This window comes from Gastrolobium bilobum, unplaced genomic scaffold (assembly GCF_033153095.1).
Source record: "Gastrolobium bilobum isolate Gb01-03AN ecotype WA unplaced genomic scaffold, APGP_CSIRO_Gbil_v1 utg16099, whole genome shotgun sequence".
Lineage (NCBI taxonomy): Eukaryota > Viridiplantae > Streptophyta > Magnoliopsida > Fabales > Fabaceae > Gastrolobium > Gastrolobium bilobum.
The window spans coordinates 370,014-394,423 of record NW_026898009.1 but is presented as its reverse complement, the minus strand read 5'-3'; the positions used below and the strand labels follow the sequence as shown (position 1 = coordinate 394,423).

The 24,410-nt window shown below is 34.3% G+C and overlaps 2 protein-coding genes across 4 annotated transcripts; one reads left to right on the top strand and one right to left on the bottom strand.

The window, feature by feature from the left end:
• The first annotated feature begins 14,094 nt into the window (after positions 1–14,094).
• LOC133312196 (RING-H2 finger protein ATL2-like) lies at positions 14,095–15,525 on the top strand. Its single transcript, XM_061513363.1, has one exon. The coding sequence runs from the start codon at positions 14,227–14,229 to the stop codon at positions 15,091–15,093; it is 867 nt and encodes a 288-aa protein (XP_061369347.1). The 5' UTR covers positions 14,095–14,226; the 3' UTR covers positions 15,094–15,525.
• A 2,331-nt stretch (positions 15,526–17,856) lies between these two features.
• On the bottom strand, positions 17,857–23,402 carry LOC133312190 (condensin-2 complex subunit H2). 3 transcript variants are annotated; one of them, XM_061513352.1, is made up of 12 exons: positions 22,932–23,402; positions 22,712–22,814; positions 21,146–21,252; positions 20,980–21,030; positions 20,549–20,691; positions 20,045–20,471; positions 19,769–19,947; positions 19,535–19,693; positions 19,344–19,442; positions 18,788–18,889; positions 18,553–18,711; positions 17,857–18,426 (listed from the first exon to the last, which is right to left on the bottom strand). In XM_061513352.1, exons 1-12 carry the CDS (start codon positions 23,113–23,115, stop codon positions 18,043–18,045), a joined length of 2,097 nt encoding a protein of 698 aa, XP_061369336.1. In that variant the 5' UTR covers positions 23,116–23,402; the 3' UTR covers positions 17,857–18,042. The 3 variants fall into 3 exon arrangements, with proteins under 3 accessions (XP_061369336.1, XP_061369337.1, XP_061369338.1); XM_061513353.1 differs by lacking the exon at positions 20,980–21,030; XM_061513354.1 differs by lacking the exon at positions 20,980–21,030 and having other exon boundaries at positions 20,549–20,658.
• Positions 23,403–24,410: the final 1,008 nt, after the last annotated feature.

The window sequence follows — 24,410 nt, the reverse complement described above, 5'->3', positions numbered from 1 at the left end:
AATCCTCTATATTCCAAAAAAAAAAATATATTGATATTTGGTTTTTAGAGAAAATATTATTTTTCAATCAAAGAAAATAGAATATAAAACACATGCATATCATATTCTCATATTATTTAAAAACATATTTTTTTATCGCTTGCTAATATTTGTTGTCACTTAATCTCCCTGAAATCATTTACTTTTAAGTGTTTAAATGTTAATTTTTATTTGACTTAACTGATCGAATACATGATACATGATATATGTTAAGAAAAAAAAGAGATTAAATTTCATTGAAAAAAATAAGATTAACTACATTATACTGATTATTAAATTCCATCTTACATGTTGTATGTTAAATTTAACCATACTAATTGAAAAACCATGCTAAACTACATGCTATATGTTAATCATCAGTCAGCATACCAAATATAACATCGGTACTTTTATTCGTTGTACCAAAACAAAAATCAGTGTTTTTTTTTTTGGGTATATTTCTAATTCTTTAATAATTAATGCCCACACATCCTTATCAGATTTAAGCTTTTCAAAATTAAAATTGATGATGTATTTTATTTTGACATAAGCATTAAATAAATATATTTTCAACTAAGTTTAATTAATATTAATGTTATTTTTTATAATATAATTTTTTTTATAATCATACAATGTCATATTGAAAGGAAGAAAAATACAAAATAATTAAATAAAAAACACCGCCTTCCCAAAATTCAGTACAGAGTTACTTGGTTTTTTTTTTTTTTTTTCTTTTTTGTGGTCATTCATATTTTTAATTAAAATAAGAATATACCAATCTTTATATTTGAGTTTTATGTAGAAAGTTATTCGTTTATAGCTTCATAATTAATGTATGAAAAAGAAAAATTAAAAGTTAGAGATAAAAAAAAAACGTGTAAATAATAGAAATGTATAACTCACTCTCGCCATTGCATTTTTTTAAAATTTTTTTTTCTGTTTGTTCTATAAGCAAGGCTGGCATGCTTAACCTTACGGTTGAATATTGCCAAAACACTTTCGGAAGCACCACAATGTGTAGTCCATTAAATTTTTAGTCCACTTCGAAAAGCTGAATGGTTGTTGTGAGATAGGATAATGATATAGCTTTCAATTGAATTGGACCCATCATCAAATCCACGACCATGGGTCGCGCGTTCAATTCGTTTGTTGGATGAGCAAGGTTGTCAAAAATAAAAAAATTTCTTGGACTTTATAACAAAATAGATAAAGTGTAAATGTTATAAGAGCTCATTTGTTTCACCTTATAAAAAAAGTTACTTTTATCTCTTCTTTATTTTAGAAGTTCTTTTTACAAAAGTTAAAGCTATTTATATTTTATAAAAATATTTAGTTTTTTTAAAAAAAAAATTGACTTTTGACTTCTGCTTTTTTTAGAAGTTAAAATTTTTAGCTTCTGAAAAAAGTAGTTTTTTTAGCTTTTTTGTGACTTCTTCTTTTTTTAAAAGCAGACATCAAAATGAACTAAAACTGAGAAGTGCTTTTTTTCAAGAAAAAAAAACAGCTTTTAGAGAGAGAAAGAGCCCATCCAAACGGGCCCTAAATTTAACTATTTATTTTAATTAAAGGTGGTTGAAATTATTCACTTTTGTTTTGAATAAAAATCTCTCATATATATATATATATATATATATATATATATATATATATATATATATATATATGGCAAAATGATTTGTAATGTGACGGTAAATAAGCATTGGTGCAGTCACCTAAAAACTACATCATTTTAAGTAAGATAAAGGAAGTTCGCGTTCAAAATTAATTGTAGTAAATGAAAATATTATATTTATTTTCACCTTTGTATGGTTATGATTCTCCACATTTAATGTTGTATATTTATTTCCATCTTTGTATGGTTATGATTCCACATATTTAATGCTTTCGCACTATAAAACGACGTAGTTTTATATCACTGTACCAATCTTTAGGTGCATTCATTGTACATTCGATAAATCCTATATATATATATATATATATATATATATATATATATATATAGACTTTAATAATGATAAAGACTATTATAACCCTGAAATAGATTAAAATTACAAAAATATCTTAATTTCTGTCTCAAAATAACATAATTTTGTACTCAATGTAAATAACTTATCTGCATTTACAATTAAAAAAACGAACCCATCTTTAAAATGAAGTTAAATTTATGGGTAGATTAATCAATTAAACTCTTACACTAAAATAGAGCCTATGTTAATCTAAGAGTAAATACCATTTTTAATCCATGGCAATATTCACAAAGCCCTTTTCAGTCCCTAACAATAAAAAATGGACAAATTGGTCTCTGAAATAACAAAAAAGAGGCCACGTTGATCCTTCTGTTAACTTCCACGTAACGGCCCAACTAACGGTGCCCATTTGGCACGTTAGTTTGCTGACACGGCTTGGATGTGGTACAACGTGAAAGAGGAGACGACGACGTTTTGTGAATGGCGGCATGCTTCTGAACAGACGACGTTAGTTTATCATGTATCATGTTCAGAAGCATGCCATTCACAAAATGTCGTCGTCTCTTCTTCCACGCTATACCACATCCAAGTCGCGTCAGCAAACTAACGTGCCAAATGGGCACCGTTAGTTGGGCCGTTACGTGGGAGTTAACAGAAGGATCAACGTGGCCTCTTTTTTGTTATTTTGGGGACCAATTTGTCCCTTTTTTATTGTTAGGGACTGAAAAGGGCTTCGTGGATATTGCCAAGGACTAAAAAGAGTATTTACTCTTAATCTAATTACTCAAATTCACTCATTTAATGAAAAAATAAAATCTAACTTGAAAAAAATTATAATTTTATTTCAAAACATACTCATTATTATTTAATTTGTTTTAATAGCAACTATAATTATCTTATCGAGACAAGTAGATTCTCTCGTATATCTCTATAAATTTTGATTCTTTAAATTGGTTAATAGACTAATTTCGAGTACGGAGAATTAAAATTTTATTCCCATCCCAAACTATAAAGTATAATCTTTGAAATCATGCATAACGAAATGATAAAATACTATAATCTAAAATAATAATAATAATAATAATAAAAGAAGAAGCAGTCAAACATTGAAAGCTGCAGCCTTTGATCCCCAAGGTGCAGAGTTGCATGCTACCCTTTAATTTATTGGTTTAACAGTATTAACATAAGATCCACGAGGCACGAGCAGTGCCATAGGTCGCCATGAATAAGAATTAACAACAGTAGTTCACGTGCATTGTTTGAGTGAACATACTATCTCTTTAAAGTTGCTCGTGACTCTGTGACTTGCGATGTGCAGACATGAAAGCTTTTTTTTACGTTCCTTATCAACTTTTGAGCCTTTTGCTTTTGCTTTTAGATGTTATATGAAGCAATGACAATCTACGTTCCTTAATTTATTAATCTGACCAATTAAACCTTTGAAATTGGCAATAAAACCGCTAAATCCGTTATGAGTTAGTCAAATAATAAACTTGCTCAAATTTATGTTGCAGAAAAAAAAAATTGTCTAACTGCCACCTATATCATTTGAGTTATAACTCATAATTATTTGTGTACTATACTTTTTTATTAGTTTAAAGTTTCTTATAATGTAAAGAATAATTTCATTTCCAAACATTTATCCCTTAATTTCCAATGGACACAAGATGAGTGGAGTTTTTTTTTTTTTTTTTGAGATATTTTAATCGATTCATTGCTTCCCAACTAGTCCGATTTGGGGCAGGTTTGGGGATTAATGCTTTAAACTCCTCCAAAAAAAATACTGTGGAAGATCAAACATATACTCTCATGTTACCATCCTCTATTTCAAGTAACTCCACTTCACATGAAGCACACGTGGATATAGTACAGATACACGAAGAAAATAGATCCAACTAATTTCTGTTTGAGATGAGTTGGCATTAGTTATTCTTTCTGTTAGTTTTCTGTTAAGCTAATTATAGCTTCTGTTAGTTTGTTAGCTAATTATAGTTAGTGGTAGTTTCTGTTACATTTTTTACGCTTCAGTTTATGCTTATCACCTACTGTATATAAGGTGAAAGCCTTCCTTGTAAGATGCAGATTAGCATAATGAATTTTTACAGAATTCCAAGAAGGTATCAGAGCCTCTAAGGTTCTGAACCATTCATCACTTCCGCAAGCATTCTTCTCTAATCAAATTTGATAATCTGCAGAATCATGGCAGATCAAAACCATTTCGCAGATCCTTATTACCTTCATCCAAATGAGTCACCTTCCTTAATTCTTGTTTCTCCAATGATGAATGGAAAGAACTACAATTCATGGTCACGAGCCATGAAGGTGGCTCTAACATCGAAAAACAAACTAGCCTTTGTTAATGGCAACATCACAGCTCCTGAGGAAGATGATCCGTTGTTTGCAGCCTGGGAGAGATGCAACACAATGGTACTTTCCTGGCTCCACCGTTCCCTTGATGATTCCATTGTTCAATCGATCCTTTGGATCGATAAAGCATATGAAGTGTGGAGTGATTTGCAAGACCGTTTCTCCCAATCTGATATGTTCATAATATCAGATCTGCAAGAAGACTTTCATCAGATTAACCAAGGTGATAGATCGGTTTCTGATTATTTCACAAGCTTGAAAACGATTTCAGATGAGCTGAATAATATAAGGCCACTTCCTCCTTGTATCTGTGGAAATCTAGCTCGCATGCGTGAGTATAGAGACACAGATCAAGTGATCAAGTTCTTGAGAGGTCTCAATGAGCAATTTGCTCATGTTCGGTCACAGATAATGCTGATGTCCCCTCTCCCTAACATCAACAGAGCCTTTTCTCTGGTTTTACAACAAGAAAGACAACTCCAATCAGATACACATGGTGGAGGTGCAAGGGAGCTAAAAATCTTTGTGAATTCCTCTGATAGCTATCATGGCCGTGGTTATTCATACAATAGAGGAGGAGGAAGATCTAACACTGGACGTGGACAAGCCATAGGGAACAAATTTTGTACTCATTGCGAAAAGACCAATCACACGGTTGATACATGTTACTTCAAACATGGATTCCCTCAAGGCTATCGTTCAAGGAATTATCAGAATGCAAGTAATGCTGTGATTTCTGAAGAAACTGATAACAATGTTGCACAGTGTAATGATGATATGACTCAGCAAATTTTAGTTCCAAGAAACAAATATGAAGAATTTTGCAATTTCATGCAAAAGACAGAACCTGAACATGCCACAAACATGGCACACACTGCTATGAATGATAACACAGGTATGAATTCAATTATATGGATTTTAGATACCGGAGCTACAGATCATATTACTAATCTTCGATGCATATTTTCGTCTCTTCACAAGATATCACCTCTATCCATAAAACTGCCAAATGGTGATTCTGTTTCTGCTTCATATTCTGGAAATGTCAACATTTCTTCATCTCTTACTTTAAAAAATGTAACAGAAACTACCACTAACTATAATTAGTTAACAAACTAACAGAAGCTATAATTAGCTTAACAGAAAACTAACAGAAAGAATAACTAATGCCAACTCATCTCAAACAGAAATTAGTTGGATCTATTTTCTTCGTGTATCTGTACTGTATCCACGTGTGCTTAATGTGAAGTGGAGTTACTTGAAATAGAGGATGGTAACAATGTTACCATCCTCTATTTCAAGTCACCATGTAAAAATGCGTTATTAACATCTAATTGCTCGAGGTACCAGTTGTTGGCAGCTGCAAGAGCAAGTAGAGTCCGCACGGTGGTAAGTTTGGCAACGGGAGAGAATGTGTCAAAATAGTCTATGCCTTCGACTTGTGTGTACCCCTTTGCCACTAATCTGGCCTTGTGTCTCTCTATGGAACCATCAGCATTGTATTTAGTTTTGTACACCCATTTGCAACCGATGGGAGTCTTGCCTTTGGGTAAATCAACAAGTTTCCAAGTTTCATTAAGGGATAAAGCTTGTAATTCTGTGTTCATGGCTTGTTTCCAGCAATCATGCTTGATGGCCTCTTTGTAAGTATGGGGATCAACCTGTAGTGAAACATTAAAACAGAACCGGTGAAATTTAGGTGAGCAACGATCATAAGAGAGGACATCATGTAAAGGGTACTTGACGGTAGGAGATGTATGGAGGGAATTGCAGTGAAAGTCTCGAAGGTATGAAGGAGGATTTCTAATTCTTGAAGGGCGACAGATTGGTATGGATATTGTGTTGGGAGAAGGAATGATATTTGGATTTGGAGAAGGATCTGTAGTTGGGTTTGAAGAAGAATTATCAGTAATTGGTGGTAAAGGAGTATCATATTCAAGTGGTGAAGGAATGGGAAATATGGAGAAATTGTTGGGTTCAGTGGTAGAAACAGGTGGTTTAGCAATTAAGGGAAAGACAGTCTCATATAAAACTGAATTGCGGGAAATAAAAATCTGATGGGTTTGGAGATCATAAAGAACACAGCCTTTGGTATGAGCAGGGTGGCCTAAATAAACACATTTTCTGGCTCGAGGTGATAGTTTGTGTCTTTGGGAGGATAAAGTGGAGGCATAGGCTAAGCAACCAAAGACTCTAAGGTTGTGAAGTATGGGAGGAGTGGAATATAGGATTTCATATGGTGATTTCTGTTGAAGTAAAGGAGTTGGAAGGTTGTTAATAATGAGGATGGAATGGTTCACTGCAAAACTCCAAAGAGATTGTGGTAAAGAGGCTTGGAAAGCCAATGCTCGTGTAACATTCATGATGTGTTGGTGTTTACGTTCCACCAAACCATTCTGTTGTGGAGTCTCCACACAACTAGTCTCATGGATGATCCCTTTTGTGAGTAAAATGTTGGTATCATGAATTCCTTGCCATTATCAGTTCGGATGCATTTTAGTGACACATTAAACTGATTTTCTATGAGGGTAATAAAGTTCTGCAATAGAGTTCTAGCTTCACTCTTGTGTACCATGAACCGAACCCATGTAAATCTGGAAAATTCATCAACTAATGTCAAAAAGTATCTATACCCTTGGACTGTAGGAACAGAGAAGGGACCCCAAATATCAGCATGTAGCCTTTCAAATATCTTATTCACAACTGAACTGCTATTTGGAAATGGGAGTTTCTTTTGTCTAGACAAATGGCATATATCACAAGGTTTTGTAGCTACATTTGGTATGAAAGGGAATTGGGAAGCAACATGCTTCAATACACTATCTGATACATGGCCTAAACGAAGATGCCATATGGATGGATCATCTTTATTACAATTAACAGAATTGCTGGAAAGTTGAAACCTTGGCTTCAATGAAAGTAAATCAGTGGTCATTACAAACAGTCCTCCATGTCTCTCAGTTGTACCAATCGTCTTCAAAGTGTTGTTCTGCTTGATGACACATGTCGAACCATGAAAGGTAAGGAAACAAGCAACATTATCAAGTAATCTCGAAACAGAGATGAGGTTAACCTTGAAATCTGGAACATACAGTACATTCTTTGGTTTATGTCTGCACATTTAGTTGGAAGTTCGAGGGCAGCGCCCCTGAAATATTTTTTTTGTAAAAAAAGTTTAAATCAACCTTTATATACAAGGTTATGAACCCGCTTAGAATCTAGTTGCTTCCATAACAAGCTGCAAACAATAGTTTGACCAATCATTTACCCCTCCCCTCCCCTAAAAAAAAATCTTACCAATTCTCCAAAACAAATATGAGAATATATTCCTGTACATCCATATATCATCGTTCTATTTATAATGGTAAATAAAAAAGTCAACACTACTTGTACAGAAGGCAAACAAAATCACAGTGAAGACCCTTATCTCTAGAGATTAACTCATTTGAGAATGTCAAACCTAGTATCAACCTTCTTTTTTTAAGCTAGAATAAGGCACAAAAGCTGAAAGCAAACCCCAAAAAACATGGTCGATCGATGATGCGAGGAGAAATACGAGAACTGGAGAAGCAATTTTTTCATCTTTATTTCACCCTTACCTAATGAGTAAAGCCCATTTTGGATCTCTAACAAAAAACACGGTCTCCACTTTAGTCTCTAATAAAAAAATTAGTATCATGGTCTTTATAAAATTTAAAGTGGACCCATTTTAGTCCTTTTGAGGAGCACATTTTATGTGGTCCAGGACTATATAGTCCTTAGTTTAAAATGGAAAGAAAACGGGACTCAGATGGAATTTAAGAAAAAGAGAGGGACTAAAACGAAAAAAAAATTACCTTTTCTAGAAAAGGAGCACCCAAAACATTATGGGCCGGGTGTATATTAGAAAAATCCCCTTTTGAGAGACTAATGTTAGTCTTTTTGAATTTATGAGGAACCACGATTTCAACTAAATGGGTCTACTTTGAATTTTTTAACGACCTAAGGACTTTTTTTTTTGTAAGGAACGAATGTGGAAATCGTATTTTTTATTAACGACCCAAAAAAAAATTTACTCTTACCAAATTATCCCTTTTGTCAAAAAAAAAATTATTTGAAAGTTCTTGTCTGCACGTGCAGACAGCGGCAACAAAGCAAGTCCGCCACTGCTTAAAATAATACTTAAATAAATGAGTAAATCAATTTTGCGCCCCAACTCTATTCTTAAATTTGTAACTTGAAAAAGTGAGATCTTAAAAAAACTAGGAAAAAAAGGATTAATATTTCTTATGTTATTGTAGAAATAAATTTATATTTTATCTCTTACACATATAAAAAAAGTGTGCATATTTTTTTCTATCTTCTTTTCATATAGCCTCATATGGATTTCATATATTTTTATGTGTGTGCAGAAAATAAATTTATCTCCTACAATATGAAAAACATTAATTAAAAACCATTGGGCTAAAAGTTAAAACGAAATGGGCCTAAAGTCCAAGTTGCCACTTTACGCCCCCATAAGCATGAATGGAGCTAAGAAATTCATGTTGGAGGCCTAATTTTGATTTATTTTTTACAGCTAAATTATCAATTTTATATAGGGTTTAAAGATTTTAAAGTTACTTTATATAACTTATCTATTATCACTAAAATACATATAAAAAAAGTGTATGAGGTTCATGTGAAAATATAAGAGAGGAAAAAAAATATAGACCCCAGATATTTTTATATATGTATTTTGGTGAACATTAAATATAATTATCCAAAGTAACTCTAAACCCTTTCACATAAATAATTATAAGAACTTTGAAAATTTGAACAAACTTCAAGATATTTTAACAGCAATGTAACAACCAATCAAAGAAGAAGCAATGTTTTGAAAAACCAAACTAGACTATAATCCCGTCATATTTATAATCCAATTTTTTATTTTTTATTTTTATGTGTCATTCGCTTTTCGCTAATTCATTAATTTATCTGGTTGAATTGAACCAATCAAATATTGACGTAGAATTCTTGTCGGTTCAATTCCTCTTGGTTCCGCCCCTACCCACAAGTTGTTCCCTTATTTAGGTACCCAATACCCTAGAGCCAAGAGTGGAACTGTAATAGGAAGGGCTACCCTTTTTTTGTTTTTATTAGTTAAAATACAAGGAACTTCTTCCAATAATAGGTTAGATGAAGAAAATTTCTTCTAGTTTAAAAATTAGAGATTCGACTTTATGAACTTATTAAAATGTGCATATGGACTTCTGATATAGGGGTTTTTGTTCATGAATGAGAGATTAATTTATACTACTTTGGAGGATTAGGTAAATTTAGAAACAACCCAATTTACTGAATTTTGAACCACAGGGAATTTTATACTGTTTACCAATAGTTGAATTGTTATGTAGATTTTAACTATAGTAGGTGATCATAACCATTTTTATTTGGTTGGACTACACAAATAGTTTAATGTAGCTTTAACTCATAGGTATTTACTCGATCAAGGTGCGGGATGTACTTACAAGACATTCCGATATTCAAGTCAAATTTTGTGTAAACAAATTTATTCACGTAGAAGAATATGTGTACCTTTGGGTTAACACATTTATATTTATAGTGAAGAGATAACCAGTTTGGAAGATGCTTTTTTTTATGGTGAAGGCAACCATATCTCTTCATCAATTCTTGTGGGTGGCTTAGTAACAAGCTTTGCAGAAATATTTTGCTGGTAGCAACCTTTGTTGATCAAAAGTCTTTCCTTAACAATGAAGGCTTTCAATATGGACCTCGTATTAATATTCTAGATCAGTAGAAAATATTTACGTGGAATAATTAATATTAAGCGACATAAAAGAATCTAAATTATTGAGAAGGACCATAGGAAAATCATTTAGTGATAATGAGTATTAGATTTTGCTTAATAAACAAAAATACCACTATGAAAAATTTGCTAATGTCTATTACTTGTTATAAGTGACTATTTGGTGTCACTGTCTAATCATGAACCTAGGAAAAAAGTTGTGACCTATTACTTGTTATATAATAAAGTTCTATATTAGATCAATGCACTTAAAAATAAAAATAAAAATAAAAATACATATGACTATTACTTGTTAATGAGTGATTATTTGTTCATACTGAGTATTTAACAGTTGTAAGTGAATTACTATATTGAATTCATGAAGTTAAGAAATTTTTTACAACTAACTAATGTTTGTTAATAAGAAGCTACATATTGTAACATAGTACGTAATTAAAAGTTGTAAATGAAGTTTTATGTTGGATAAATTGTTCAGTTAACAAAAATTTTATGAATGACCATCACTTATGATTGCGTGATCATTAACTCTCCCCGAATGGCTAACAATATTAAAGAAAATGTTATACATAAAGATACATGAAACAATAAATAAATTTATAAATGACTATATTAGTTGTTAATTGTTGACTATTTAACCTCATTACATAGCTATTGTTTTTATTAAGATTATTTTTCTCTATTAGGAGCCTATTTGAATCTTCTTTTTTTTAAACTATAAGCTACTTATAAGGTAAAGCTATAAAAAAAAGCTAAAAGCTATTTGGTAATCACATAAAATTTTTAGCTTAAAAAAAGCACATATTTCAAGAAAATTATCTCTCTTTATCTTTATAACTCTTCATTTTAAAAAAAAACACATAATTTAAGAAAAGCAAACAAGAGCTTAAAAAGAACTCCTCTTAAGAGCTTTTAATTTTCAGCTTTTTTCTTCATTATGAAAAAAGAGTTTTTCACTATAAGAACTTTTTTCAAAATTTATTTGGCCTAGCTTATGCTTAGAAGCAGCTACTAACTTAAAAAAAAAAGATCCAAACAGTCACTAAATAAAATTAAATATGACGGTCCAGGTCTCGTAATCATAATTTTGACACATTTTGCATGATTACTTATGTCATACTTTTTTGTCAAAGAAAACTAAGGAAAAATAATGTTTCTCTGTTAAAAAATTTGAGATATCCCACAAGTCATAGCAGCAATAGGACTAAAAACCTATAGATCGACAAAGTTCAATCATATCAATTGAACCAAACTTTATTAATGCATATAACTAACGTAAATAGATTAAGAATGTGGTCTTTTTTGCTTTCACCTTTTAAGCTTGCTTAGTAATTATTTGTTTAATGGTGTTAATATTTTGGATCTATTTTTCTCGCTCAATTAAAATTAAGGGTTTAAGTTTTCTTATGTTGTAAGATTGTATGAGAGAAAAAAAAGTAGAGAGAAGTTAAATGTGGGTCCTATATTTTATATTTAAAAAGAAAATAAAAATTAATTGGCACGGAAAACGAATTTGTGTAGGAAAATGATTTACTCTCATGTAGCATGAGAGTATTATTTCCCTAAAATTAAATAACTCTCTAGGTAATCTTAAGTATGTATCCAGTCCAAAAATTATTTTCTTAATGGGGTCAGTCTAAGGTTTAAACTCTAAGTAGTTAAGGTACACTTCTCTTTAATCAATGTCAAAAAAGAAATATATAAAAAATGTATCCATACAATTATATGTATCTAATAATATTTTACAGAGATTATATCTGATGAGTCCAACATCAATCACGCTGGATCTAACCACACATAGTTAAAGGTAGAGGATGTCGATGAAGAGAAGGAAAGTTATGTGAGTTGTTCCCGAGATACTTGAGCACTTGACGAGATGGTGTACCATGTTCTGAGATGATTGGTTATCACCTTTGTGTATCTGGGCAATTTGGGAACGAATGTGGATACCTGTAAAGACATTGCAACGCTAAAGTCAATTTAATACTCAAGGAAGTTGAAGTATTCAAAGGGAGATATCATATATGGGTCAATGACCTCTGTATTTATAGTGTTTGAGCGACGTGTTTACTACCGTCCTTCATGAGACTGTATCCATGTTGATTGGTGGATGTGGGAGACCTCTCTCAAGCTATTCCTTGGTGGACAAGCTTATTTTCAGAGTAGATTTTGTAGTAATGGCAGCAAGCTAGAGCTGCTAACCTTTCATGGGTTTCTGGTGATGACTAGCTTGCTTCAGATGTTGACCTCATCAATGATGATTCTTTTTAGGTTAAGTTATGTTGGTTTAGTAGCCAAATTTTCCAGCGAGATGCATGTGCCTCTTCAACGAGATGATCCGCTTTTATGCTATGTCGCAGAAGTGGATTGAGCCTTGTTTACAATTGGGCCCTTATCTCACGTATAATAGGTCTAGATCAATATCCACTAAACAAAGTTCGCAAAAAACTAAAAGAATTTTTTTATTAACCTAGAGCCACGCGAACTACTAATTTGTTTTATGAATAACATTATTTAATGAAACTAGAATAATCTAGCATTATGATAAAAATACTTATATGCTCTAAGAAATTGATCACCTATAAGAAGTGCATCCAAAAAGATCTAAATTCTGTTTTCCTTTTTGTTTATAATTTTGTTTGTTTTTTGTTTTTATTTATTTATTTTTGCTTTCCTTTGTAATAAAGCAAATGACGTATAGACTAAGAAACAAAAGTAAGCGTTTACACTAGCTTACCAAAAAAAGAGAGTAAGCGTTTACGCTGGACTAAGATCTATTTAATTAGATTAAGTAAGCAAGTTGACTGTTGACCAATGTCTTTGCCACACAATTCCTGTTTTTTTTTCGGGTTTCATACACACACGCTAATATTTATAGTCAACAACAAAGAAACAATTTTGAAAAAACATTACTAATACATCTTTTTAATGTAAACAATATTGAAATAATATTTACTAATACATATTACTGAGATAATTGTGTTCCCCGAAATGAATTCATCAGGTTCATTTCAAATTATCTGGGATCTAAAGTGACTTTCAGAAAATAAAACCTCAGAAAACCAAAAATACATTTTTAATATTTTGTCATAATATAAGATTAAATTAGAATCTCGTTATGTTTTGATTAAAAGAAAAATAAAGATATAAACCTGAATAAAGTAAAATAATTGTAATTATTATTATTATCTGACTTAAATACATATGATAACATTTTTTTTTTTAATTCCATCTAATATTTTTTTTATCTTTCTTCTTCCATATTTCAGAAATATGAATAGAACCATTCCATGCAATAATAGAGTTATAACTCTTATTATGTTATTAACATCTCAAATAAGTAAAAATTTAATATTTCTTTATTCCATTTCATTTTATTTATATGATTCTTTATTCGTTAAGTATTCGAACATATCTTCAACAAAAACAAAGGCATAAGTTAATAACTCAACTACCAAATACGCTAAACATGCCAAAATTCCAGATTTAATTATAACGTTCTGACAATAAGTACAAGAATCTAATAATAAAATTATCACCATAACAAAGTGAAAAAAGTAATATTTATTCTAAAAAAGAATCTACGCGTCGTAAACAGGCAAGTGTGGGAGAAACTGCAACCCAATTTCCTCAAGCTCCAAGTTCTAAAGCAGAATTATTAAACTGGGTCCCACTCAGCCTGAATAATCGATTATGAATATAACCTGATTAAGAATTGAATTTAAATCAATTTTTAAAATTTTTCACTAAGCCAAATTTCACCCTAATTGTACTCTTGAAATATTAACCATTAAACTAAATTACTTCAATAGGCAATTAACTCAGCACCACATCGACTTGAATTTAATAACATTGCAAACAAAATTACAAAGAAGAGAGAAAAAGGAAAACCGCGTCAAGAATGGCGTGTGTTAACCTCATTGACTATATAAAGCATTTAGCATAACCAAACTCGTATGTGTCACTTTTTCAAGTCTTATAATAAAAGATTGAAGAAATCCTTAGAAGCTGCTTCACTCTTCTCTTTTTTCTATAAACTTAACCCAAACTTTTTTTCCCTAATTATTCTTCGTTCTCTCTTTTCTTCAAATGGATAACGACGAATCCACACGCAAGATCAACGACTTCGATGCAAGAGGATACAGTCTCAGTGGCAAGATCATGCTCTCCGCTATCATCCTTCTCTTCTTCATCGTTCTTCTAATGCTTTTCCTTCATTTATACGCTCGCTGGTACCTCCTCCGCGCTCGCCGACGCCACCTCCGCAACCGCCGTCTCCGCCGTACCGAACTCGTCGTCTACCATGACTCCGACAACCCCGCCGCCGCACGCGGCCTCGACGCCTCCCTCATCGCCTCGCTCCCTGTCTTCTCCTACGACCCAACCACCCAACAGGAAAACCCGCCGGAATGCGCCGTCTGCTTGTCGGAGTTCGAGGCTGGTGAAACGGGTCGGGTCTTGCCCAAGTGTAATCACAGTTTCCATACCGAATGTATTGACATGTGGTTTCACTCTCACTCCACCTGTCCTCTCTGTCGTGCTACGGTTGACCCGCCACAGACCCGATCCGATTTGTTTATAACTGTGTGCGAACCGGAACCCGGTTCGGGTTCGGGATTGTGCTTGGAAGATGAGAACCGAGCCGGGCGAGAGGTTTCTTCGTCGTCGGTTGGGTTGAGGAGGAAGCCGTCGTTTGTAAGGGTGACCGTTGAGGTGCCGGCGAGGAACGAGAGTTTCCGGGACGCGAGGAACGAGAGTTTCCGGGACGAGTCGGATTGCGACTCGCCGTCGACTCAGTCATCGTTTCGGTCGCCGATGAGTCGGATGATGTCGTTCAAGAGAATCCTTAGCAGGGAACGTAAGGGAAGCGTTTCTCCGTCGTCGTCGGGTGGTGGTGGTTGCAGCTCCGCTGCCGAGTTTAGCACGGAACAAGGTGGACGAGACGAAACTCAGTGAGTTGGCGAGCGGGAAATCGGAGCTGACTCGGTGAGTGTGGTGGTGCTAACGCGGCGGGTGTGGAACCGAAAACATGTCCAAAGCTATGGGTTCGGCGCGTGGCGGCTATTGTTTAAGAATTTTATTCCTCATGTGATTTGTCTGGACATTTTTCGGTGGACGCAATGAGCGGCGCGTGAGTGTCGGTGACAAGAGTTTTTGGCCATGGCAAGATAATGTTGGAAGAATAATATTGTACAATAAATACTTTTCTTTTAATAATTTTTTTTAAAAAAGCTCATAGATTCATAGGTTTTTTTTTTTTTTAGAGTGAAAAAAGAAAATAGAGGGAAGCAATTTTTTTTTACACAATGGGAACACTGTTTCAATGATCGTATGCAAATTATTTAAATCCAAATCCCTCCATCCTAGTGGCTTAGAGCAGCAAATTTTTTGGTCAAACTGTACTGATAATAATTCCAACCGCTACTAGTCAAAGGATTTGATTTTAATGATATTGATATGTTACTTTAATTTTTATTGGTAAAATTGTATTTTTAAATTTGAATTTTCTTGTGGTGGTTTGAAATGATCTATCAGCAACTTCAACAAGTGGTTCGATTAGTTAGTTTACGATTTTGCAAGATGGTGGTGGTTCAGATGGATCTAAATCTACCAGTACAAGGTATTTAATAGATATTAATTTTAAAGTGGGGTTATATCTATAATTTTCTCCCTTGCAACTTCGTATTATCATTTCTTTTTTATTAGATCAAAATTAAATTAATAGTTTTAAAATAATATCAAATGAAAATTTTATTCCATAAATTTACATTCCATAAATTTACATTCGCAGCAATGCTTTTTCAGTTTCAAACAGTGCTTCATCTCCTTCACTGTGTCTAAAAAAACAAAACAGAAAATAATTGGTTTTTATGATAAGGGCCTCAAGAATGATCAGATTATAAATTGATCCCAACAATACATAGTACTAAATCAGAACCCGTCAAATTCTTTTCCTGGTCTGATTCTAATTCCTACACTCTTTCTACTGTTGAAATTTTACTATTTAAAACCCCACCTAAGAAATAGGAAAAAATATTTGTCCTCTTAAATTACACAACTTATATCTTTTCACTCGTACAAAGAGATATGAGACCCACACCTTTATTTTTTTGTCCACTCTCTCCTCTTTATCTATCTTTTTCTCTCACTTAAAATGACACAACTTTACATCATTTGAAATGACACACACTCACCGTAGGAAATAATGTTTATCTGGGAGCCACTTGTGTTGGGGTAAGTAAGAAAACGAAACGAGTTTGGTAATGGACATTATACAATGGGGCTCGACGCTGCCACTAGAAACTACACCCCACATTTAATTTTATTCTCCCGACCCCACACGCTTTCCTATTTTGTGTAATTATGTATCCTGTTACTAGGTGGGTTCATGACTGTTGATGAAAATAATAGTGTGATGGACCAAGGGTGTGGTGTGGAGCAGCTAAAACTAAAAGTAGTTATTGACTTTGTACACTGTTACTAAAAATCTGTGGTTCAATTGGCTGGACTTACTTCACAAACTAACTCCACAGCAACTGTCAACTGTCAAGTTTCATTGCTTTATGCCAAGACAGTTGCATGGTTGTTGAAACTCTTATTTCCCCTTTACAACACTTCATCTCATCAACCTACATTGCACTGACACCGACACATGACACGGGATACGATACAATACGACACTCTGACACGTTAATTTTAAAAAATGTTAAATTTTGACATGTTAGGACACGTTTTGATATTATATAATATTTTAATTTATATAATGTATATTATATTTAGTACTCAATAATTTAACAAAAAAATAAAGCTAAACTTATAATACCCATAAATTTTTCAAAAAATAAAATATATCCTAAATGTTTATATTAAACTCAATAAAATCGTAATCGTAATCTAACGAATCAAATAATTGAAACTCAAAATGCAACGTAACATAACCTTTGAACCTTTTTTGAGTCTTTGCAACGAGTATTGGAGTGTCAGAAAATGTCAAAGTGTCGGTGAGTGTCAAGAAGTGTCGGACACGACACGTCAGGATTTTTGAAGTGTCGGTGCTTCATAGTCATCAACAACACTTTATGTAATTCAGATAGAGCCAGCAAAATGGGCTCGGTTCGGCGGGCCAATCGGTCCCACCCACTAAACTGGAAGAGGCGGGCTGAGTTTTTTAACCCATCTCAAAAGCGGGGCTGGACGAGTTCATTTTTTAGCAAGTTGATGACGAGTATAGGTGGACCGAGGCGGATAAATCTAAAGTAGGCTCAGACTGACAGGCCAATCCGCCCAACCCACCAAACAAGGCTAGATGGTCTGGCTCATTTTTTTGCAAGTTGATAGCGGGGTGGGATGGGACTGGATGGAGTGAGACGGGCTGGCTCATTTTTTAGCATGTTAATAACAGGGTGAGATGGGACTGGATAAGGCGAGCCGCCCACTTTGCCACCTCTAAATTCAGATAATGATTACCTTCCCTTGCATGAGAAATCATGAAATATAATTTTTTTTTAATTTAATCCAACATATATTATATATTGTCCACACTCCACTGTTGCACTTTTAATGAAATGGGTGTAGTACTCTTAACTAAGAGTACATAGGAATTTCTCCTCGCCATGAGCACAAATGCACAATTTGCTTTAGGAAGAGGGACAAGCAATGCGGACAGATAGTCAGATACTGGGTATGAACGAAGTTATTACATTGATAAAATTGCATGGTGTTACAAGATGATATTACATCAATATCTTAATGTCATCAGCAATGATGATACAGGTGGAAACTGATAGATGTTAGTATTTAGTGAGACCTAGGACTGTAATGACTTCACAACTTAGTCTAAGACATCTAGCAAATGTCGAGTTGAATCATTCAGGACTGAGTGGAATAAGCTGCTAATGGTCAGTGTCACCCTGATGAATGTAAGTTAACTGGTTCGACATACTGAGATCTACGCCTTCTCTTGGCTTCAGGGGAGAACTTTATGGCACTCGCCTTTCCAAGCTTCACAGAAAACTTGCAATTTGCCTGTGGTGACAACCCTGTTTGTCTATATTTCCTAGAAGATGAACTGGGGGAGGGAGACTTTGCTCTTCCAGTTTTGTTCTTGTCACCTTTTATGGACCCTTTTTTTGTTGGGGACTTGCCTCTCTTTTTTGGCAAATGAAGCTGTGCATCCTCCCGTTTCTTGTCATGCTTAAGAAGCCTAACATGAAAAGGATTTACTGCTGTGTAGCAGACAGACCCCCCATCAATTCCATTCCTTTCTAGATCTACTTCTCCATTGTTCACCTGGAAATTGGTAGAACTCGCATGACAGATTGAAATAATGATTTGGGGATCATCCAATTAATAGGACTCTACCACGGGAAGTAAAAGTTCAAAAAGTGCACTGGACACTGCTAATAAAGGAATTACCAGTTGAAGAAGAGAAGAAAAACTTCGGGCCACGTCATACTTTTCTTGTCCCTGAACCAAATCAGAAAATGAAAGGGCACAGCTACTGCTTGCTTCAAGGGATAGTTTGTCCAGAATTCTCTCACCATAGTCTCGGATATCAAATGGTGGGTGGGCTTCCTATCATGCAAAAACAGTCCATTCAATTTAAGCACTAAAAAGATAGAGTGTAAGGACACTCAAAAGATGAATTCACCTGTTCTTCCAAGTTGTGCTCAATTCTTTGTTTCCATGTTGAAACCCTAGCAGCCATTTCAGTTTGCTTCTCCGTTTCAGCTATGCTAGCTAGGAGAGCATTCTAGATGAGGCATAATGGTTAATAACCCATACAATAATATAGAATTATTTAGCAAAAGATATAGTAGTGTAAGGAAAACAGACAACGCAAAACTGGCCAGATAGGAAAAACCAACCCCATGGGTGTATTCTTATCATGACTCTAAAAGGCTACAACTCTTTAGCTCTTAAGTTGATTCAAACTATTTTGTTGAAACAAAGGGCTAAGGATAAATACCATCGGATTGATGTTTACATTTCGTTTAAGTGAATTAGCATTTCTTTCTCTTCTCCAAACAACCATGAGCAGATGCTTCACAGGACTTAAATTTCTCAGTTAATTTAGGGGTTTAGTAAAATAAATTATGAATACTGTAAAGAGGGGGTGACAGAAGCCTTTGTAAGTTGTAACAAGTTGCAACAATTGATAAGTAACCACTTCAATACCCAGAAATCATAGACAATGGCACTCTTACCAGGTGAGAGCGGCAAAGATCTTCCAAACTTTCCTGAGAATTAAGATATTGAGGATCTATAGCTTCATCAGCATTGACATGAGCGTCATCAATTTCAGGCTGTTAATTCAAGTAGATAAGCATATAATATTAGTTTTCAAGATGTCATCTAGAATATATGATAAGTCATATTACTGGTCTCCTCTCCTAACCTCTTTAGTGCAAGGAGGTATATCTTCATCCATGAAGGCATCGCCTGGCATATCAAAATCAGGATTTCCGCCATCATTTTCGTTGTCATCATTGTCAGCATCAGAGTTAAAAAACGATCCACCAGTTTTATTCACATCATTAATAAGAGATTGCCTCAGCTGCAATTTACATATCACATTATATAAAAATTGAAATTTAAATAATTGGTAAATAGAGCAACCATGAAAAAGTACCTTCTCATATAATGGTGGAGAAGATTGAGAATCCCTTTGACGTTCATGGGCATGATGTCGCATCTCCCACATTTCCATGAGCTCTGGACTGACAGGACCATGCAGTTTCGCAAGTGGAAACAAGGTGCTCATAGATACTCGTTGGGTCACATTGGTGACATTCTTTTTCAGAGCTTTCACTGCAGGTACAACATAAAGAAGAAAGCAGATATGAATGTTATACAATTAAGTTAAGGCAAGTTGGTGAAGGGTGAAGGGGCAGGGGAGGGTGGGGACCTTTTCTAAATGGTTTCACCCTCAAGTTGCCAGGTTCATGAGGATTCAAAGGTCTCCATGGATCATCATAATCAGCATCCGAATTGTCTGAATCCCTAGATGTATCACATCCATCATCCATATTAAATCCAAAGTTGCAGTTATCAAGACCAGCAGGAGAACTGGGCCGAACATTTTTCTCATCAAAACTACAATTAAGTTTAGGAGAGCAGTTGGATTTAGCACGCTGACTCTTTGCAGCTGATGATTTACGAGCACTTCCACCAGAGCATCTAGTGGGAGAAAGATAGCTTTTACGTGTTGAGGTTCCCCTATTGGCACCATTTTGTGTTGCACCAGCTTTCCTGCCCTTCAGAAACTCATTAACTGCAGCAGCATCAGATGTGTCCAATAAAATAAAATCCTGGTACAAGTCTGTGGTGGACAACTGCAACAATTCATCATATCATTAGTGAATAAAAATACAAACATCATTATGTAAACAGCTGCAAGCAGTTACAATACCAGATAAGACTCCAATTCCCCTCCATCACCGGCGGCATCCAAGCAGTCACCTTCAAGAACAACTAGATTTGCAGGGGGTTTTATAAAGTGATCCAAGTTCACCTCTTTGCCTGTTGTAACATCCAAGGAATTCTTTTCTTCAGCTGCAATATAACAAAAGTTTAAGTGATCTAGCATTTGTACATATTTATAGTGAAACAAAAGCAACAATAATGCACAAGATAACTGTTTTGATGCACTTGATGAAAGACTAATGAGACAAAGAAGACAGAATGTATGAGAGAAGGGAGAACCCAAAATGAGAAACATCCTTAAAAATTTTATGGACATGAAACAAAGGCCCGAAGCAATGAAAATCTAATTTGAGTAATATCATGAATGTATTTGAAAATGTCCTAAATCCTAAACCATATAAGCTTAAACAACCTTACCAATTAAAGAAGATTTGTAAATAATATGCCCCACCCCAGTATAGAACAAACCTATAGCAGCAGCAAACAAATTTTTCTAAATAAAACTAATCACGATAATAATAACTCCGCTAATGTTATGATTCTTGTTTGATCATTTAGTCATATTATCCGTTAAATAGGCTACCTGGGATGTCATCTAAGCCCCAGAATTGATCATTTTCTTCATCAGCAACAGCACAAGGACCACTTTCTTCAGGTGGGACTGATGCTCCATCTATATGATCTTGCTGACTGCCCAAAAAACATTAGTGAGATCAAACAGTACTTTGCAGTTTGCATAAAATAAAATAAAAAAGTCAGTTAAATCAGATTATTACTCTCTATTTTGTGTCACTTAAAATCTGTTGTTGGTTCTTGCATATACAAACTCTCCATAAAAAAAACTTAAACTGTTAGATGAACACATATGAATGATTCTACATCTCTAGCATGCCCCCTCATACAAAATCACATTGGGATTAAAGCCCGGACAATACGCAAACCCACCTACATTATGATGAAAATTCAATTTATTTATTTAGAAGAATGTAGGTTGAAAAGATTGAACTCCTAACCACTTGATCACAGAGGCTACAATACCATGTCAAGGATCAACTAAACTAAAAGTTTAAACTATTAGGTCTATTAGGGGAAGGCACAAGATTGCTTTCATATCTCTAACAGCTTTAGAGGTTCTAACAAAGAGATTATTTGCGGTCTCCTTTCTTATCATGGATAATGAATCGCGATTATTGCAAATAAAATAAAAATAGTTATATTTTAAAGTTAAACTAGCTACATTGCTAGAGTCTGGAGAGCAAGCTAAAATATGCAACTATAAACAATGGTATGAGTTACTGGTGTAAACAGTGCAAAGATTCCGATACTATGTTAATAGACGGTAGGATCCTAAACCCTAAACACTCCTACATTTGATATTGACAGTGTAGGCAAAGGAGATCTGACTTCTAGACTACTAGTTTATGTAACAAAAAAAGTAATAATTATCAAAAGATAATCTGTGCCATATACACCATTGTCTCTTGACTCTCTTCAAACAAGCTACAGTACTTGAGAGTCTTCATATACGAAATCTTGATCCCGGGCCATTACTTAGTTTATAATAGATATTATAGATGAAAATTTCACATACGTTTACCACATAAGGCATATTAGCCGTTTCAGCTCCCATAGAGGTTTTATGTAATAAAATGAATCAATAAATTAGGTGTAGAGATATAATGAATTCTTTACAAGGATATCCACAAAATTGCTGCTGAATCAATGAATTGACAATAGCAATTAAATGCAGCTATGGAAAACACTAAACACCTTACTCACCAAAGGATCTTTTGCACGCTTCGATGTAAATTCATTTAATAAAAAAACTTTAACCATGATTTTAAATTTGACCAATGAAATCATATGTGACGCGAAGACATTGAGACTTCGTGTGTGATACTTACACATCAATTAACACGAAAATTGCAACCAGACAGAAGAGGAAAGCCGGAACTAACTTTTGCAACTGACATGTAACTAAGAAGTTAAAGTTCTACTACTGCATTTAGATAAAACACGAACTGCAAATGGGCTTCGGCCCCTTTATTCTAACCCCCAACTCCCCAGAGAGAGAAAGAGAGAGAGAGAGAGCTACAGATTATATAGCAAAATACAAATAAATGCGGAAACTTTAACTAAAAAATCAAACCTTTTCTGCTGAGAAAGGAACTCTAAAGCACGCACTACCAAGTTGTAGAGATATTCCACCTTTCGACTATATACCTGTATGGAACCCTGAAGCAGCAGAGCAGCTACAATTAACCAGAAACAGCTATTTCAGTTGAACATAGGGCTTTAACAACAAGAAGATAGTTGTAATAAAATAAATTGGGATTTTTCAACAGAAAACGTGTCAGATGGGGGCAAACCTTCGGCAAAATTTACAGGAATATGGCCTTCTTCTTCGCCGGTGATCTCGCCGGAGCAAATTTTCAGCAGATACTCCTCAAGCTTCTTGGCGAGGTCAACTTCCCAATTGGATTCTAGGTCACGCAACGCGTGAACCGCGTGAAAGCCGGCACTGCCGCCAGGTTCCGAGCTATCTTTAGTCATCTTCAATGGACAAAAACGTTACGCAAATCATAGTAATCTTTGCAACTTTCGACAAACAAAAACAAAAAGAGAAAACTCTAGGGTTTCAATTTTCCGGCGTGGGATAGGAGAACTCCGAAAACAAAAAAAAGGGTTTCGAGATCCTCCAGAAATGCAAAATGGGGAGTTGACAAGTTCGAAGCTTGTGTGACGTGCAGATAGAATTGCGAGCTATGGCAACCAGCCAAAGAGAAAGAGAGAGAAAGAGAGAGAGAGAGAGAGAGAGAGAGGGAGATTCGAGAGGAGAGAGAAAGACCGTTCGAAAGTTTTCGATTGTTTTTCCCGCTTGCTCCCCAATCACAAATCCAAGGTAAGTTGGGCCTGATCCCTGGGCCTAGCTCATCCCAATAAACTTGTGGTCTTGAACGAAAGGGGTGGTCTCTGCACTGCACTCTGTAGTTTTTTTTTTTTTTTTTTTTTTTTAAACACTCTGTAGTTTTCTTCTTCTATTTTGTTGTTTTTATGGGAAAAATGTTAGAATGATAATTTTAATTAAAAAAAATTAAACTAATCTTTTTTTAGCTTATCTAAAATGACATAATTTTATATTTTAAAAAAAACACGTTTTATCTTTCTATCCTTTTTAACTATTAAATCAAGGGTAATATTATTTTCATATTACGAGAAAATAGTATTATTTTTCCGGAGAAGCAATCCATAAGTGGGTTTTAGGCTATTTGACCATTTTGCTCCTCATTAATTAATTAATAATCATTTTGTCCCTTATTCAAAACTATCCACCAATTTATCCCTCTTTAATCAATTAACTTGCATTTTTAATCGATTAAATAGTTGTTGGGAGATTTAATCTACTAAATCTCCCTATTTAGTCGATTAAAAAATCATACTGACCTGTTTTCCTTTGTTGCCTGGGAGATTTAATCGATTAAAAATGCAAGGTAGTCGATTAAAGAGGGGTAGATTGATAGAAAGTTTCGAATCAGAGACAAAATGTTGAATATCATAGATACAAGAGGAAATGATAGTAATCCTTGTTGTATTAAACTACACAACATTGATGCTATTATATGGCAAACCAATTGAAGAATACAAAGAGACACACTCAATGTGGGACTTCTACACTATTAACACTAACACTCTTAACACTCCCCCTCAAGCTGTAGCATATAGATCATATGCTACAAGCTTGATACATAAATAATACTCCCATTAGGAACCAAAAACAACAATGCTACATCAACGAAATGAAATGATTAAGTACAACAAATCAACTGGAATGACCATCAGTCTGAAGA